Source organism: Alligator mississippiensis, chromosome 16, assembly GCF_030867095.1.
Source record: "Alligator mississippiensis isolate rAllMis1 chromosome 16, rAllMis1, whole genome shotgun sequence".
Classification (NCBI taxonomy): Eukaryota; Metazoa; Chordata; order Crocodylia; family Alligatoridae; genus Alligator; species Alligator mississippiensis.
Window position 1 is genome coordinate 3,059,952 of NC_081839.1, and position 16,182 is coordinate 3,076,133.

A 16,182-nucleotide genomic window follows, 5' to 3' on the forward strand; every position below is an offset into this window, starting at 1 on the left:
TGCGGGCGGAGCCGCTCTTGCGCCGACGTCGCTGTCGTTGTCGTTCGCGTCCGGGCCGCAGCGGGAAGATGGCGGCGGCGGGGCCGTGAGGGGCGGCGGCGGCGCAGCGCGGGGAGCGGCCGGGCCGGGCCGCCAGGGAGGAGCAGGAGGAGGCGGCGGGCGCGGCCCCCATGGCCCCGGAGCCGCGTGTGCCCCGGGCCCGCGCCGCCCTCAGCCCCCCCTAGAGCCCGGGACACCCCCAGGGGGTGCGGCCCCACCCGGGAGAGACCCCCCCCCCGAGGGCCACAGCCTCCCCCGCCCGGAGAGAGACCCGCTGAATCCCGCCCCACAAGGGAAAGACCCTCCCCCGCCTGGGGAGAGACCCCCCCCCAGGAGTGAGGCGACCCCTCCCCCCACCCTGAGGAGCCAGGCTCCCGACCTAGCGAGAGACCCCCACCCCCGCAGGAGCTAGGTAACCCCCCCCCGCCCAGAGGAGAGCCCCCCTCCCCCCCCCAGGGGTCAGGCTCCCTCTGCCTGGGGAGAGACCCCCCCCCCCCCCCGCCAGGCTCCCCTTCCCCCACCCAGGTCTGCCCTGTGGTGCCCAAGGTGCCCCCCCCCCCACACACACACAAAGGAGACGGAGGAGTCTCTCTGAGAGCCCCCCTGCATTGCCATTCGAGACCCCTGGGGCTGCCCCTCACCCCCTACCAGGGGCGCTTGCCCTCCCTGCCAGATGCCCCCGGGACAGGTCCCAAGCCCCCTCCTGTGGCCGCCCCTCAGCCACGGGGGTTGATCTGTGACCCCTTGAGAGGTCCCGGGGGGGCCCGGCAGCCCCCTCCTCCTCCCCCCTCTCCTCCCTTGTCCCCGTCCCCAGGCCGCGGATCCTCCCCCGGCTTCTCTTCCCCATTTTTCCTTCCTGAGCTGCTTTGCCAGGGCGGGGGCGCGCAGCCAGGCCCCCTCCTCCGTGGTTGTCCCCCCCCCCAGGCTCCCAGCACCCACGTCGCCGCCGGCCAGGATGTCGGAGAACCAGGCGCACGCCCACACGAACCACCACCCGGGGGCCAACAACGCCGGGGCCGGCGCGGCAGCCGGCGGGAACAACCGGGGCGCGCGCAACCCCAACCTCAACCAGAACCCGCTCATCAACGTGCGCGACCGCCTCTTCCACGCCCTCTTCTTCAAGATGGCCGTCACCTACGCCCGCCTCTTCCCGCCCTCTTTCCGCCGCATCTTCGAGTTCTTCGTGCTGCTCAAGGTGAGGGGCGGCCCCGCGGCGCGGGCGGCTGTCCCTGGGCGGGCTCCCCCGCTCCGGGCAAGGGGGAAGCTGCTCGTTGCCACCGTGTCGCTCTCAAACCCCGGAGAGCTTTGCCATCGGTCTGGTGTCCTGCTGCACGTGACTTCCCCTCCAGCGTGGTGCTTTTATAGCTGCTCCTGTGAATCGTCGCTCAGGCACTTGGTATCAAACTGGAAGGTGTGTTAGGGCACGTCTAAATTCAGAGGCTGAAATTGCCTGGATCTGCAGCGTCCTGCGTGGCTACGCTCCTCTCCTGACAAGCTGATTCCAGTCCTTTACCTCTCTCTACCTCTCTCTACCTGCCAGCGTGGAAACGGAGGAGGAAGAGCAGGTGCCTCAGTAGCATTGAACAAAATGCTCCCCAAAATAACCCCATATTGGCCTCATAGTTTCATAGTTGGTCGGGTTGGAAGGGACCTGAGCAGCTCATCAAGTCCGACCTCCTGCCACGGGACCTCTTCGTGCCAAAGCTCAAGTGGGTGTTATAGACATTTCATAGATTTCATAGACATTAGGGCTGGAAGAGACCTTGTGAGATCATCGGGTCCAGCCCCCCAGTGATCGTGCAAGATCTTTGTTGTTTCGGACGCTGCTCTTACACAGATGAGTCTGTTGTGTGTGCTCAGACGTGAATGTCAGGCCAGTGCTCTAACACAGCGGCTTCTTGTAGGGAAGCCGTGGATGTGGCTAAATCTCGGTGCTTAGCACCGGTGGTCTGGATGGTTTCTGTGCCTGGCAGCGAGATGATAAAGTTTTCATATCCTGGTGACTGATTCTAGCCTGTTCTGGATGGATTGCCCGTCTGCCTAGGTTGATAGCCTGTGAGTCTGGATCAAATTGGAACCAGTGACCTGGCTGGAAAGGTTTATGATTCCATTACCCAGGAATTGCTGCTCTCTGATGGATGTAGGGTTTACTTGAGTTGGTTTGGCAGCTTCAGTCTATCTTCAGGAAAGATGTTTGACACTTTCCTTGAGCCTTGCCTTAATGGAGGAGCGGAGAAGAAAGTTTTGCTGTGTGTTTGTCAGCGCTGACCATCCTGACTACAGCGGTCTTGTGCCTGCTGGGATTTTCCACGCTAGTGACCGTGGGAGAACCTGCCCTTTTACTTTGCTTTGCCAGTGCGATCTTGTTCTTGTTGGCACTCCTGGCTGAGGGTAGGAGTCTCAGCTCTTGAAGCTAGTCATCGGGGAAGTGCGGTAATGGGCCTCGGCAGAGGGGTGTGCCGACACAGTCCATGCTGTAACTGTGTGGGTGAAACCCACTGGATTCTGTGCTCAGGCTGGTGTTTAAACATAGAAATTAAAAATAATAAGATGGTGATTACAGTATGCTAATCATAATTATTGACAAAGTCGGGAGAGAAGTAGCTCAGCTTATTTCCTGCTGCCCATGTAGCAAATGTGGCGTTATTAAACACTAAGCAGTGGCTTTGTCATCACCGCGTCATGACCTTGCTGTGACAATAGTGCCTTGTCACTCAGCCAATTTGGGAGTCCTTGAACTTGCCCTTTTTTTCCCCCCTGCCTCTTGTGTTGCTGAGGAGGGACATGCTGATCTTGAAGCAGAGTGGGGACTTGTGACTGTGGAGCTCTGCCCCATTCCTGGCACGCCTGGAGCTAAGGCTGTTCACAGGGTGGTCCTGCTTTGAGCAGGGGGTTGGACTGTAAGGGATCTCCTGAGATCCCTTACAGCCCTCATTTTCTTTGATTCTGTTACAACTATACAGTCCCAGCTTTCTGCATACAGTAGCTGAGCACCCTGTAGCCCGTTGTGTGCGTGAATCCCTGTGCTTGCCATGTGGGTGTCACTGGGACTGCTAGGGTGGTATCTGGGTGTAGGTGATCATTACTGAGTAATGGCTGTCCCACCCATCTTCTGCCTTTATTCTCCATAGCTTTTCGTACAGTGAAGTTGCAGTGCAGCTGTGAAGTTTGGCCAGTATGATAACTTGTAGCAAAGAAATCTAGGATGAAGAATCACTGGGACCCACTAGATTACCCAGTGATCAGGCACTTTAAGGCAGGTGGAGAGCAACCAACTCCACACCTTGGCTGCGGGGAGGATTGCTGCGTTCTAGGTGTTCTGCACTTGCGGTAGAGAACTACGGCACAAGCAGTTGCAGGTATCGGGTAACATCACCGTACGCTGTCATCCAGGACACAGGTGTTGAAATCTTGTCCCTGGTCCACTTTGTTCTTCTGTGACTCTTCCTCTGATTGAAAAGCTTTGCTCCATTACTTTCTGAAACCAGAAACCTCGGGGTGAAGTGTCCTTTATGTGAGTGGTGACTTACTAAACTGACTGACTCAGTGAGAGCTGGTTTGTTTGAGGTGGAGTTAAAAACCCTAATTACCCTCTGTAGCGGAGTAAATTATTTTTTAATAGCCACAACAATGAACCCCCTGATAGGTCTGTGTAAAACGTTGAGCTGTGGCTTTCAGTGCTAGGCTCCAGTCACCAGGATTGACTTGAAATGACTGAACTCTTCGACACAGTGAGCCAGGAGAGGGAATAATGGCGATTTGGTAACTAGAACTGAGGCTTGTCCTCTGGTTTGAGAAATGAAGCCCAGTGCAGTTTTTCAGTGCTCTGCATACCTCATTGAGAACGGTACTCTAGTATTAATTCACAGCGAACGTGCAGGTTGTAACAGGATTTTGGGAATGAGGGAGTTCTTGTACATCTGTTGCATATTGGAACATAAAATGATCCAACCAGAGGTGTCCTCGGCAATTAGGGGCTGGAGTCCATCACCGTGCTCGCTCTTGGATGTTTGGGGGATTAAAGTTTCTGTCTTCTGAGAGCTGTATTGGCAGCTAAGTTGTAAAACCAATTGCTGAAGGTTTTAAGAGGTCATGGGTGAGGTGGGGGGTGAAAGGGATTTGTGCTCTGTCCCATGTTGGCACTAGGAAGGCCAGTAGCTTGACTGGCACAACGCAATAGCAAAGATTATATCGCGTGCTGAGGACTCGACCATAGCGTAGGAGGGTTTGTACCATTTCCTGCAAAGCTGTTCGTGCTTCTCAATCCTAGAGTTATTCAATCTCTCTTCCCCCAGCTCCGGAAGAGAAGTGGTCGCACCCTTTTGAAGTATAAGGAAGTATCTTGTTCTGTGAAAAGTTGTCTTTCAATTTCTGCTGTAGCAAAATGATGGCAAGCAAGGTCCTGCTTCAGTTTTCTGGCGTGCTGTTGGTCTTCCAATTGGATCGCTGATAATGTATTTGAGAGGGGGGTGCCTGCATTTGGGTGTTAGCTGTAGCGTGTGGGATGTGTTCCAGGATCGCTACCGCATGCTTCATACCAGTGTTGATGTCTGGACCTACACTCCAGGGTGTGAGTTGCACCTTTGGGGGAGGAGGGGGGATGCTGTCCTGTGAGCATTGGGGGTCCCCCCCCTCCCAATCACTATTGTACTTCCTTAATCTCTGGTCTGCAATCCCAGCCCATTGTGAGCGGATCCCTGCCCCATCCAGTTTAATCCTGGTTTAGGAATGCCTCCCAGTCTGTCCCGACCGAGCGCAGACTGTATGTTGGCCTCCGCTGACATTTTGTAACCCTTCCTACCTGAGCTCAAGTTGCGTTTCCAGTTTGTTGAGTTGGCTCGGCTGCCAGTCAAAGGCAGGGTCTTGCAGAGCAAACTTTGGCAGCTTTCCTCTGCTCTTACCAAAGGCAACCTGCTAGCTTGAAAAACTAAGAGGAAGGTGATCTGGAAACACTGTGTATAGCAGACATTGTAATGCTGGCCTTCTAACATGACGGGTCCTGATAAATGAACCAGGTTCACTCACCTAAGTGCCAGGGTCTTGAGAACAAACCTGATGGCCGTTACAGAAATATCAGAGGCTTCCAGCTGCAGGTGAGCTGCTAGTGAGGGACCTACTCCTTCCTCAGTACTGCTGGTTTAATGTATCTGGCTTTCCTGTCAGGTCATTGATGCTTTTCTCAGTGCTTATCTGTCCCTTTCAAACCCTGCACCCTCCCAGGTACTGCCAGGTGGCAAGGAGGCAGTGGCAGAGCGTGAAACATTTGGGGCTGGGGGGGCTGCACCTTAAGATAGCAGTTTTCATTAGCAAGTCCAGTCCTTATATGCACCTCATGCTGTCCATCTGGGCTCTCTGTATGACCAAATGCCTTTCATGGCCCAATGGGAGCATGGGTTTTTAATGTAGTAGCTTGTTTATACATTAATTTGCATTTAATTTGTCACCAGGTCTTGCTGGCTCTACTACACTGCCCAAAAGGGTAGGGGGTGTTTGCTTATAACTTGATTCAACCGACAGAGGAGGTGCCTGGGAAACGCTCAGCATTGTTTTCCCCTTCCTGTCCCCCAAGAGAACCATCCTGAGGATGAATTGCAATTCTCTGGCATGAGAGAGCAAGGAGGATAACAATTGGCTTTGGGAATTGGGATGAGGATGGGTTCATGGAGACCATGAGAAAAAATGGAGCATTAGGTTCTAGCCCTCTGTGTTGCAGCAAAGCTGGGAGGTGTGACCTGAGGATGCCCAACAGGCTCAGAAACCAGGAGGCCAAGGGAAAACCTCAACATTTATCATGTTTGGGGGCCTGGACTCCTAACTCTTGAATGTGTATTGCTAACCAGCCCTGACAGCAGCTAACTAAGTGGTTCCCTCTATGAAATCTTGGTCTCCATTCTAATAAAGTAGACAGCTGGGCAGTGAGCTGACACCGCGGTTAAACAGCACCCAACAGAGTCTGTTCCAGGAAACCTGGGGATGGAGTTTAATGTTCTGCCCGTAAGACACCGTGGAAGCAGTTCCACTTGGCAGGAGAGCCACCAATAGTCGAAGGCGCGTTTAGTCCGATAGTTGTGCTTGGTTCCCGTTGCATTCCTAGACTGCTCGCTCCAAAGATACCAGCCCTGTTCATTTCATTACCTTGTGTCTAATAATAAAAGTGTGAACATTTAGCACTGACTAAGAAGGATGGCGTCCTAGTAGAACTGGACCCATCAGCTCGCTGTATTCACCAGGGCAAATCATGGAACTTTGCAGTTAATGGGAGTATTTTTAGATTAAAGAAAGAAATCCTAGTTTAAAGAAAAGAATAGAATATCCCTCTCTGCACGTGGTAAAACCTGAGGGTATTAAAGATGAAAGTAATTTAATAACTTATGCTACATTTTTATTTTATGTTTCATTTTGAGTTCCAGGAAGCATCAGCCATGAAGTAGAGGAGTCAGTTCCACTCTAAGGCTACATACAACACAATTAATTGCATGTTCTGAGTGTGGAAAGGGAACTTCTCAGTTCAGCCTGTGGTTCCAGACACGGAAGGAGCGTAAGAGCTCTCTCTTGGGTCAGGTGAAGGGCTCTGAAATAAGATCTAAAATTGCCTGGCTCTCCCTTTAAAAGTTTTTCAGTGGCAGGCTTTCAGCTTGTACTCTGCTGAGCAAAGGTCGTATGTAGGCACCAGATCCTGTCAATATTAAACTGAATGCTGAAGGGTTAGCAAATAAGTACATTGAGACCCATTTCCTCGGGGTTGATCTGAGGATTGCATTGGTGCACATGCAGTATAATCCTTCCCCTGGGCAGGAGTTTCTGGGTCAAAAGGAGAAGCCTGATAAGATGGAGTGGTTTGGTTTGCTAACCACTGAGCTCTTGAAAATAGCCCAAGCCAGCAGAAATCAACTAGGTGGGGCCACTTGTAAGCCAGCACAACTCTGTGGCAGACCAGGAAACCCAGCTGATAGACAAATCACTAAGCTGATAGGATAAGAGCTGCCCCAGGTCAGTACTGCTTTCACTTCCCAGAGGCGTGTGGCGCTATGTTATCTGGAGCTGAGGTCTGCCACTGTGTGTTGCAGCTATTGAAGTCCAGTAACTGCCATATGCTGCTGCCAGACTAGCAGAACTGGTATCTTGCTTCTAGACTGGAAAGCATTTCACACCCACCTTGCACAGGTGTGGATGGACACTGAAGAAATCAGCTCTGGGTTTTTAACCCAGGTGGCTGGGGAGGGGGGCAATAATGTGTGTGTATAAACGGGAGGTTGGGGCAAGGATGCCAGAGCTGGCCTCTGCTCCCATTCAAGTACAAAGAGATCTCTTTAATGTCCACCCAGGGCATTGCTTGGCTACCAGAGGCTCATCAGGAAGGCTAGCTAGGATAAATGGCATGATCCTTCCTCTGCCCTGTACAGCTGAAGAGCAGAGCAGGCTCTGAGACGTCCGTGTGCTAGTGTCTTGATGCTCAGACTAGGAAGTGTGAAAGGTCTGGATTATTTTTGGGGCCTTGGGCCCAGCCTGCTTTAGATGTCCATCTGCTTATCCGGAAACAGCCTATAAGACCTGAGCTTTGTAAATGAAGCAGGTTTGGACAGTGCGGACCTGGGCTGATAGTCTCTCTCTCTCTCTCTCTCTCTCTCTCTCTCTCTCTCCCTCTCACTTTTCCTGCTGTATCCAGGCCCTCTTTGTGCTCTTCATCCTGGCTTACATTCACATTGCCTTCTCCCGCTCGCCCATCAACTGCTTGGAGCATGTGCGGGACAAGTGGCCACGTGATGGCATCCTGCGAGTGGAGATCCAGCGCAACTCCAGCCGGGCCCCCATCTTCCTGCAGTTCTGTGAAGCGGAGAAGTTCCCTGGGATGGTGATCGAGTCGGTGGGGGACGATGAGGATGAGGACGAGGAGGAAATGACTGTGGAGATGTTCGAGAATAGCTCTGTTAAGGTAAAGAGCAGCCGCGTGCGCGGAAGGGATGGGGAAGGGTGTCTTGCAGTGAACAGTGGGCAGTAACTTTGCTGGGTGCCTTTTGTGCCAGTAAAATATTCCTGCCCCCACTTTCTAGTTCACATTATAATGAATCTTGGTCTCCTCCCCATATCTGCTCGTTGGCATAGATGGGCTGTACCATGTTCCCAGGAGACTGGAAAACTAGCTGTTGACCTAGGTGGGCATCTTATTTCTACAACTGAGATTCCCTTGCTGAAAATGCAACCCCTTCTGCAGTAGCACATCTGTTGGATTTTCCAAGTTGCAGCACTGCTTTTTTTTAGCAGTAGTAACGGATGGGGAGGATAGGACTTGTTCCAGCTTTCTAGGCTTTCCCCGGGGCTGTGCTCCTGCCCTTGTCTGTCGCTTGACATCCAACCCTGCTTGGGGAGTAGATGTTTTCTTCTCCTTGCATCCTAGCAGTGCCCTTTGCATGCGCTTCCCCTCGGAGTGATGTGCGCTCCTGTTTGCCATCCGTGCAGTCCTTGAGGACGTCATTGGCACCAAACTAGTGTGTCTGCATGTGCGAGTAATGTGATCGTTCCAAGCCCAAGCCGGTCGAACCTTTGTGGCAGGCCATCACGCGTTCCCCTGTGTCCTACAGAACAACTATTATAAGGGCTTTAGAGAGTTTTAAAAAATCAAACCACTATGCCGGGGTATTTCTTCTATCCCTTCCCTGTAAAGCCAGGTGACTCAGTGCCCTTGAGGTTAGCTGTGTGAGGCCTAACCGGGGAGAGCGTTTATGTTAATATATCCCCCCAAAATCTCACTGTTAGAGGCCAGAAATTGTGTTCCTTTTCCAAGGTAAAAATGTGTTTGGTCCTGCAAGAGAGCTTTGGGCCCTCAAGTGTTGCTGCCAGTCACACAGCTGTTCCCTCTTCATGTCTTGCATGCTGTTGCATACAAGGGTTTCTGCCTTTTAGGTAGGGGAGCAGATGAGATGCTTAGGGTCATGGAGGGGGCATGTAGAAGTTGGAGCGGAAGACACCTGCTGGGAGTAGAAACCAAATGAGCAACAGCCTTGGTCTAGCAATGCTGTGAAGGAGCTAGGAGAAGGGCACAGGCAGGTCCAAAATATCTAAGAATAGGGGAGAGGGTTGTGAGCACATTTTGCTGTTCAGAGAACTGGAACTGTGCCATTGTTGAGAGCATGGCTTTGCTCTCCCTGCCTGCTGGATCAGCACACCAGCTTCCTCGAGACAGGGAAGCTTTGTGGGGCTACAGCACATCCAGCCAGAAAGCAGGGCCCTTTACAGGCATAGAAAAGCCATTGTTAGCTGGGGCCTGAATCTTGCCATTCTGAACATCAGGCAGAGGCACATTTGGAAGGGGAGGCATCCAGTTCTGAGGAGCCTAAAGAATTGGTGAACACCTTTCTGGCAATTTGTGCTGCTGTACCAACCTCTTGTCTGTTTGTTTCTCTGTGATCCAGCAGGTTGTTAACATAATGCAGCTTTTTCTGTCCTTGCAGTCCATTGGGACACCATCAGTCTTCAGAGGGTAATTACCCTGAACACAGTTGGCTGGCTGAGTCCCTCTAGAAACCTTCAACCAGTTCCAAACAGGGCATATCTCTCTCCAGCTGCTTCTTTGCAATTCAAAGCCCCCCTGGATTAACGACGTGAATAAACTGTTTGTAGGTTTTTGTCTGTCCTTCCTCAGTGCTTCTCGTGTCTCGGGTTCATTAACCGCTCAGAAACCAGATTGTGGTTGGTTTCATTCTATTGCTCTTTCAACAGTTTGAGCTGGACATCGAGCCCAAGGTGTTCCTCAAGCCATCACGGGTGAGCAGCACTGAGGCGCTGACCCAGGCGTCCCACAACGAAAGCCAGGAGTTCTCCTTTAGCGAGGCGCCCACTAAAGGTATGCAGCCGCTGAGTGAGACCATGTCCGAGTTTGAGATGCTAGCGAGAGCAGGTAAAGACCACTTCTGCCGTTCTCCACGCTCCCTCCTTGCCTGGTGCCTGTGCCTCCTCTGTCTACCTCTACCTCTCCTACCTACCCCTCGCCTGCTCCAGCTCCTTGCATAGCCTCTTGACTCATTTTCCAGGTGTTCCTGTGGCTTTCAAATGGGGTTTCAAGCACTTACTTTACTTTGGGACCTGCAGAACTTTCTCTTTGCTGGAGGGACGGGGGGAAGGGGCTGGCAAAGGGAAGCCGTGCGGGGGGCCTCTACTTATGTCTATTGTTACGGTAATGAACAGGTCTCAATTCTGATATGCAGTGTGTGTCAGGCATCACTGATAAAACTTAATGGCTTAACAGGCCATTTGGTTATCTTGTCTCTGCCAGCAGCTGGGGTAGAAATAGAAAATGAAGGTGGGAAGGGACTTCAGGAGGTCACAACTAGTCCAACCTCCTGCTCCATGCTGGACCAGCCCTGACTAGATCATCCCAGCCAGGCCTTAAAAACCATTAAGGATGGAGATTCTGCCTCCTCTAGGTAACCCATCCCAGTGCTTCACCACCCTCCAAGTGAGAGTTTTTCCTAATATCCAACCTGAACTTCCCTTGCTGCAACTTGACGTGAATCAGTGATTCCTTTTCCACAAGCTGCATGGCCCCATGTTTGATTCTTCTCTAGAAGAGCTGCTAGAAAGTCCAGTGACTCCAATATTCTCAATGGCATTTGCAGGGATTTTCTGACCCCTCATCCAGAAGCAGCTCTTAACATAACAGATTGGTCCTGCAGATATCTGTAGTGCCATATCCTTGATGGACTGGAGACACTGATATTACTCAAGATGTACAACCTGATTTGAGATGCTAATATTTAACAGACCTCAAGGAAAAGAATAATGGTTTCTTGTCTCTTACATTGAGACCTGGGCTTGCAGAGAGCATAACAGTGGTGTCTGCTGTGTTGGATTTCGAGGTTTAATATCACCTGCAGGTTGAAACAGGAGCATACGAATTGTCCTGTAGTTTTTATTATAGGTTTTTACTTTTTAGCCAAAGCAAGTGTGTTGTTAGAGAACTCGGGACTGGTGGTAGAGGTGATATCTTTTATTAAACCAACTAGATTTTTGCAAAAAACCCCCCATTCTTTCATTGCAAGCTTTTGCGCACAAACACTGTTCATTGCCTCATGAAGGGTGTTTGTGCCCGAAAGCTTGCGATTAAAGACTTTTTTTTGCAAAAATGTAGTTGGTCTAATAAAAGATATCACCTCTACCACCAGTCCCAATTGCTTTTGCCACTAGACCAATACGGCTACAACCTGAATACCTGACACCTGTTAGAGAACTGGAATTTTTTTCCATCCAGCAGTATAAAAGGTTATTTCTACCTGTAGGGTGAGCTCTAACATCAAAATGGTTGTTGTTCCCTTGGTCTTGTAGTGTTTTTTGTGATTTCAGGACTAATTAGTCCCAGACAAATGGCAAACTAATGAACTGTTCCATCGGTGATTGGGATCATGACCTTACTTGAAACTCTGGAATACATGTAAACATGTTGTGGCGCTGTTAGAAAGGACTGCAGAGAAGTCCTTTGAAAGATCTTTTGTACATCGAGTGCGTCTTGCTGAGTCATAAGTGGAAATGATCCAGCGAGACGGGGCTGCGGGGGGAGAGCATTTAGTTGGTTGTTCTATTCTTCTCTTTGCAATGTAATAATAAAGTGCATCATTTCAAGCAGGTTTGTAGGGATGTAGCTAGAACCAGTCTTCCTTGCCTGCCTCCCTTCTTTGATAGAGGGCCACAGCTAAGACTGTACATTTGGTCTTTGGATATAATGCATTTTAAAAATGCATTCAGGGTCAAGCAACTCTTGGGTTGGGATTGAAGTGCTCTGTCAGCCTTTATGAACTGAAAGCGGTTGTGCTAGTGAATGGGAACGAATGTGAAAACTCTGGCCGGTCTGCTTTTCTTACCCGGTACAACAGAGAGAGGGAGCTGTACATTTTCTATTGAAAAGTCTTTTATTCATGCATCGCTTTAAGAAAGCTGCATTTCTTATACGTGATTTATGTCATTTTAAAATATTTTCGTTGTGGGAAACATAACTCTTTCTCTTTTTTTTCCTGTACCCTCTGGGACGAAACTGTGTGACAGTTTGAAAGATCTCAAATTAAATTGATTGGCTACTACTTAGCGGGGGATTTTTCTTGTCTTGGGGCCATCGCAGCAGACGGTGTCGACTTCAAACCTTCATTTATAAAAAACAACCCAACACTTGAGGCAGGCAGAGCAGTGATGTCAAAGCTTTTTTTTAAATGCCCTAATTGCTCTAGCCTTTGGCTTTGGCACATGTGGAAGCAGCAGCTCCTGTCTCCCGAGAACTCCTAACTCCAGAGATGTGAGCTGATTGTGGCAAAAACCAGCAGGCCTGACTGAAGCAATGAGACCTGGGGAAGCTTCAAAGCTGAAAAATCGACTTTGAAGAAGGCAGCTTTGAACCAAGTATTTAAGCTTTTTGGGGGCTCAAAAATATACATTTATAATGAGGTTAATGCAGTGTTTGAACTTAAAACACCACATTAGCATAAACTGTGGAGTCAGATGTAGTTTGCATGGGTCGATGCCTTCTGATGTGCTAAATTCTGCCCTGGGAAAAGAAGCTGGCAGCTCCGTGTATACCTGTCAGTCTGAGAGAAGAGTTGCTCCTCCCGTGTGGGAAGCCTGCTGCAGTTGGAGGCAAAAGGATACTTTGACAGCGTTCCTAAGACATGCACTTTCCTCCACAGTTGCCTTGCAGTACGTACAAGCACACGGGGACGTCTGAGCAGGATCCTTTGTACGTGTTCAGGGCTTTGAAGCATCAGACCCTGAAACAGATTCCCCACTGCACTGTCTGCAGAGACATCAAGGACCAAATGGGCAAGAGGAACCGTTTGAATGTGATGCGTATCACAATGAGAGGCTCACCTGTTCCCCGCCGCATGGAAGCACGTCTTCAGAGTTCGGCACTTGTGTGAAATGCACAGTTTAATGTGACTTGAAGCCAACCAACATCACTTCCTTTCCTCTCCAGAAAGGCCCTTGCTGCCGTGCTGCTTCAGACCATTGCAGAGCTATGCATTTCCTTGCATTCATTGATTTTAAGCTGGTTTTACCAGGAAAGTTCTTTTTGTGGTGATACAGTACTTAATTGTAGCCAAAGACCATATGAAGAGGCAAGAAACTTGTTGCTGTTGTAACAAGGGGGGAAAAATAGCTTTTTAAATAAAAGGTGTACAGAACAAAAACCTTTCACTTGGGCAGTGCTTGGAGAGACCAAAGTCCTCGTTGCTCTTCTGTGAAATCTCACTAAGGACCTTGTCATCATGGGCTCAGGGTGGTCTGCCAGGAAAGCTTGAACGGCTGAAGAGGGGCTGCAGCAAGAGGTCACTTGAGGACTGAGCAGTGAGCAGCTCAGCGACTGAGCAGCTTCCAGCCCCGTGGGCACAGGGCCAGGAGAGCAAGAAAACTTTCCAGAGCCAGTGTGTAAAGCGTAGCAAATCCCTGCCTTTGTAAATGGCCCAGCTTGTCAGAATAGACACCGATTGTCCTGTACCAGGAATCTGCGCTCTTCCCCAGCCCAGGCATCCCCTGGGTCCAGCTGTGCTCCTGATAGGAAACCTTTTAATCTCTCGCCATTCAGTCTTTTAAAAACCTCGCTGTCTAATCTGCAGAAGGCAATCCCGTAAGCAGCCTCACTTCTAAACAGAATCTCTTTGGAGCTTTTCCTGCAGGTGCCGATGGTCTTTTAAATGGCTAATGCTGATCTGTCACTTCTTATTACTAGAGAATTTGAATGGAAACGGGGTCTTGGCGGGGGCTGAGTTTCTGTTCCTTGCTTTCTGGCTGAAGCCGTAAGCTGGCTGCTTCTGAAGCTGACGTCTCTGTAGGCTTATAGATTTTGACCTTCTGTTGCTTCTTCCTTCACGGTTTTTAAGGCTCTTTGGAAAGAGGAATGGATTCAACCTTGCAGCCCTCCTGAGACCCAGGGTTAGTTACTCCCAGTTTTCAGTTGAGGCATGGAGGTGAAGTGAAGGTGGCAGAGTGAGTAATGGACCTTCAGTTATGCATCCTGGTCAGCTCTAAAGAGCCGCAGACAGATTCCTTGCTGATGGAAACCAAACAAAGGACAGTGTGTGGTTCAGCACTGATCCAGTCTTCGTGCACTTACCCCACATCCAGCAGTTGCAGTGGGGGAAAGAGAGAGACCAGGAGCGATGCTTTCCTATGAGGGTCATAATAGCATCTCGGAGCCATTATTTAAATGTTGCGGTTAGCTTCCTGCAAGGTGAGAACAGCTCCATACTTTTATCTGCTGCAGGTTGCTTTGTTGCCAGATGAAGCGAGTGAGTGGGCAGCTGGTGGGTTCATAAGTGGCATATCCACCCAGCTGGGGGGATCTTTGTGCAGAGATACCAGGAAACCTGACATTACCCCCTCCAGCATAGAGATGAGGCAGACTGGTCCAGTCATGTTGGGGGTACCACTCTGGCCTCTGTTACGGCTGTCTTGGCTGGGATCTTCAGTGGGGAGCCTATGGAAATTAGGTACATACTTCCCTTAGGCATCTTAGAAAATGTCAGGCCTTGTAGGAAGGACTGTAGGTACCAGGGCTGTAAATACGGCATCTTTCAACGCCTTTGATTCAAAGCAAGCGTGCAGGTCTGTGACTGTTGTACCATTCTGAAGCAGGCAAGTGGATTTCCCCAAAACCTGTGACTGACACAAACTGTAGCACTGACCGGTGCTGGGAAAGGTAGTAAAGAGTTTGCATCGTTGTGGTTAGAGAAATATTTAGGAAAACAAGAACAGCCGAAGCTTTACGTTGATAAAAAGCAGGTTGGGGCGGGGTCTGTATTTTTGGTGAGGGTGGCAAAGGGGGGACTTTGTACGGGGGGGGCTGGGGCATATCGTGGGTTTTTGTGGTAATAGTTGCCAAGCCCTGCTGCTGAGCTTTCGCATCCTCTCTTGCAGTGTGGCCACAGGAAGAGTACATTGTGGAGTATTCTTTGGAGTACGGGTTCTTACGCCTGTCTCAGAGCACCCGTCAGCGCCTGAGCATCCCGGTCATGGTGGTGACGCTAGGTAAGTACAGGAGGCTCCTGGGTGATTGCAGAAAGACGTTACATTGATGGAAGGTGCACTCCTCCAGAGTAGAAAACAGTCTCTAGAAGAAGTGCCTGTCCAGTGTGATGCTGGGGCAGTGCATCAGTGTGAGGCTAAGCAGTCCTAATATTATTTCCCAGCATAGTTTTCCCCCCTCCTCCCTTTACAGGAAGAAAATCTCAAGGTATCAAGTGCTAACTCAATCTGAACATCTCTTCTGCAGGTTTACCTGTTTTACTCTGAATTTCAGAGGCTGGGGCCAAAATGGCTTGCAGCCCTGAGACGCATATGATACAGTATACATCTGCACCATCACACCTGCAATGCCTCTTGCTGAGAGTGGTTACACCCGTGTTGGAGACCATGCTGAGCACGTTTGCTTGGTATCAGTATTCGTCTCTGAGCAGTTTTGCACACCACTTAGTAGCAGTCTTTTTTTTTTTTCTCTCTTGTGGCCTCATTCTCTTCTGCTGCCTTGCTGTTAAGTAAAAAGTTCCCGCATAAGAAACATGGTGCCAAAAATCATAACTATTCGGATGCCAGGTGATGAACAGTAATGAAACTAGCCTGATCAGAAACACGTCGTGAAAGCAGTAGAATGGTTCTGCTGTACAATTTTAAGTGACCACTGGGTGGTTTATACATGGCTTCTGTATTAAAAGCTGGGGGTTGTTGTTTTTTTCTTCTCGACCTTCAGGTTCAGCTCAGATTCCTACCTAAGCATTCTGGCTGCCTTACAAAATATGGCCTGTATTTGTATCGTGCTTTTTCATATAGCTGGAATCTGGGTGCCTGGTAACCTGATTCCATATGTTTATCCAGTTTCTTTGCATTTTTATGCAGCAACATCCTGTCATTTGTGTCGATCTCATCACCGTAGCTGCTTGTGCGGTGGAATTGTGAAACTTTTAATAGTGCTTGGAAGAACAAAGGGGCGCAAAGGGATAGTCGCTGTCATTCATAGTGTAAGGCCTGGCTGCATTAATTCTGAATCTCATTGCTGCTAATAGGATAGGCATCCAATTTCGTATTTCTTCTGCCTCATCGAAGAGCTGCTCAAATCGCCTATTCCCCTCTCCCCGAGCTGTTGTTTCCTCAGTACTGTCCCAGCCACATGGC

General features: G+C 50.1%; 1 protein-coding gene across 2 annotated transcripts in view; it reads left to right on the forward strand.

The window, feature by feature from the left end:
- The window catches only part of TMEM259 (transmembrane protein 259), a 24,214-nt gene continuing 8,032 nt past the window's right edge, over positions 1-16,182 (forward strand). Inside the window, exons 1-4 of one of the 2 annotated variants that reach the window (XM_014603455.3) lie at positions 1-1,234; positions 7,706-7,972; positions 9,757-9,934; positions 14,932-15,042. In XM_014603455.3, coding sequence (XP_014458941.1) covers positions 995-1,234; positions 7,706-7,972; positions 9,757-9,934; positions 14,932-15,042 — 796 coding nt within the window. In that variant the 5' untranslated portion in view covers positions 1-994. The remainder of the gene's footprint in view (positions 1,235-7,705; positions 7,973-9,756; positions 9,935-14,931; positions 15,043-16,182) is intronic. The other variant, XM_006272509.4, reaches the window with a different exon arrangement.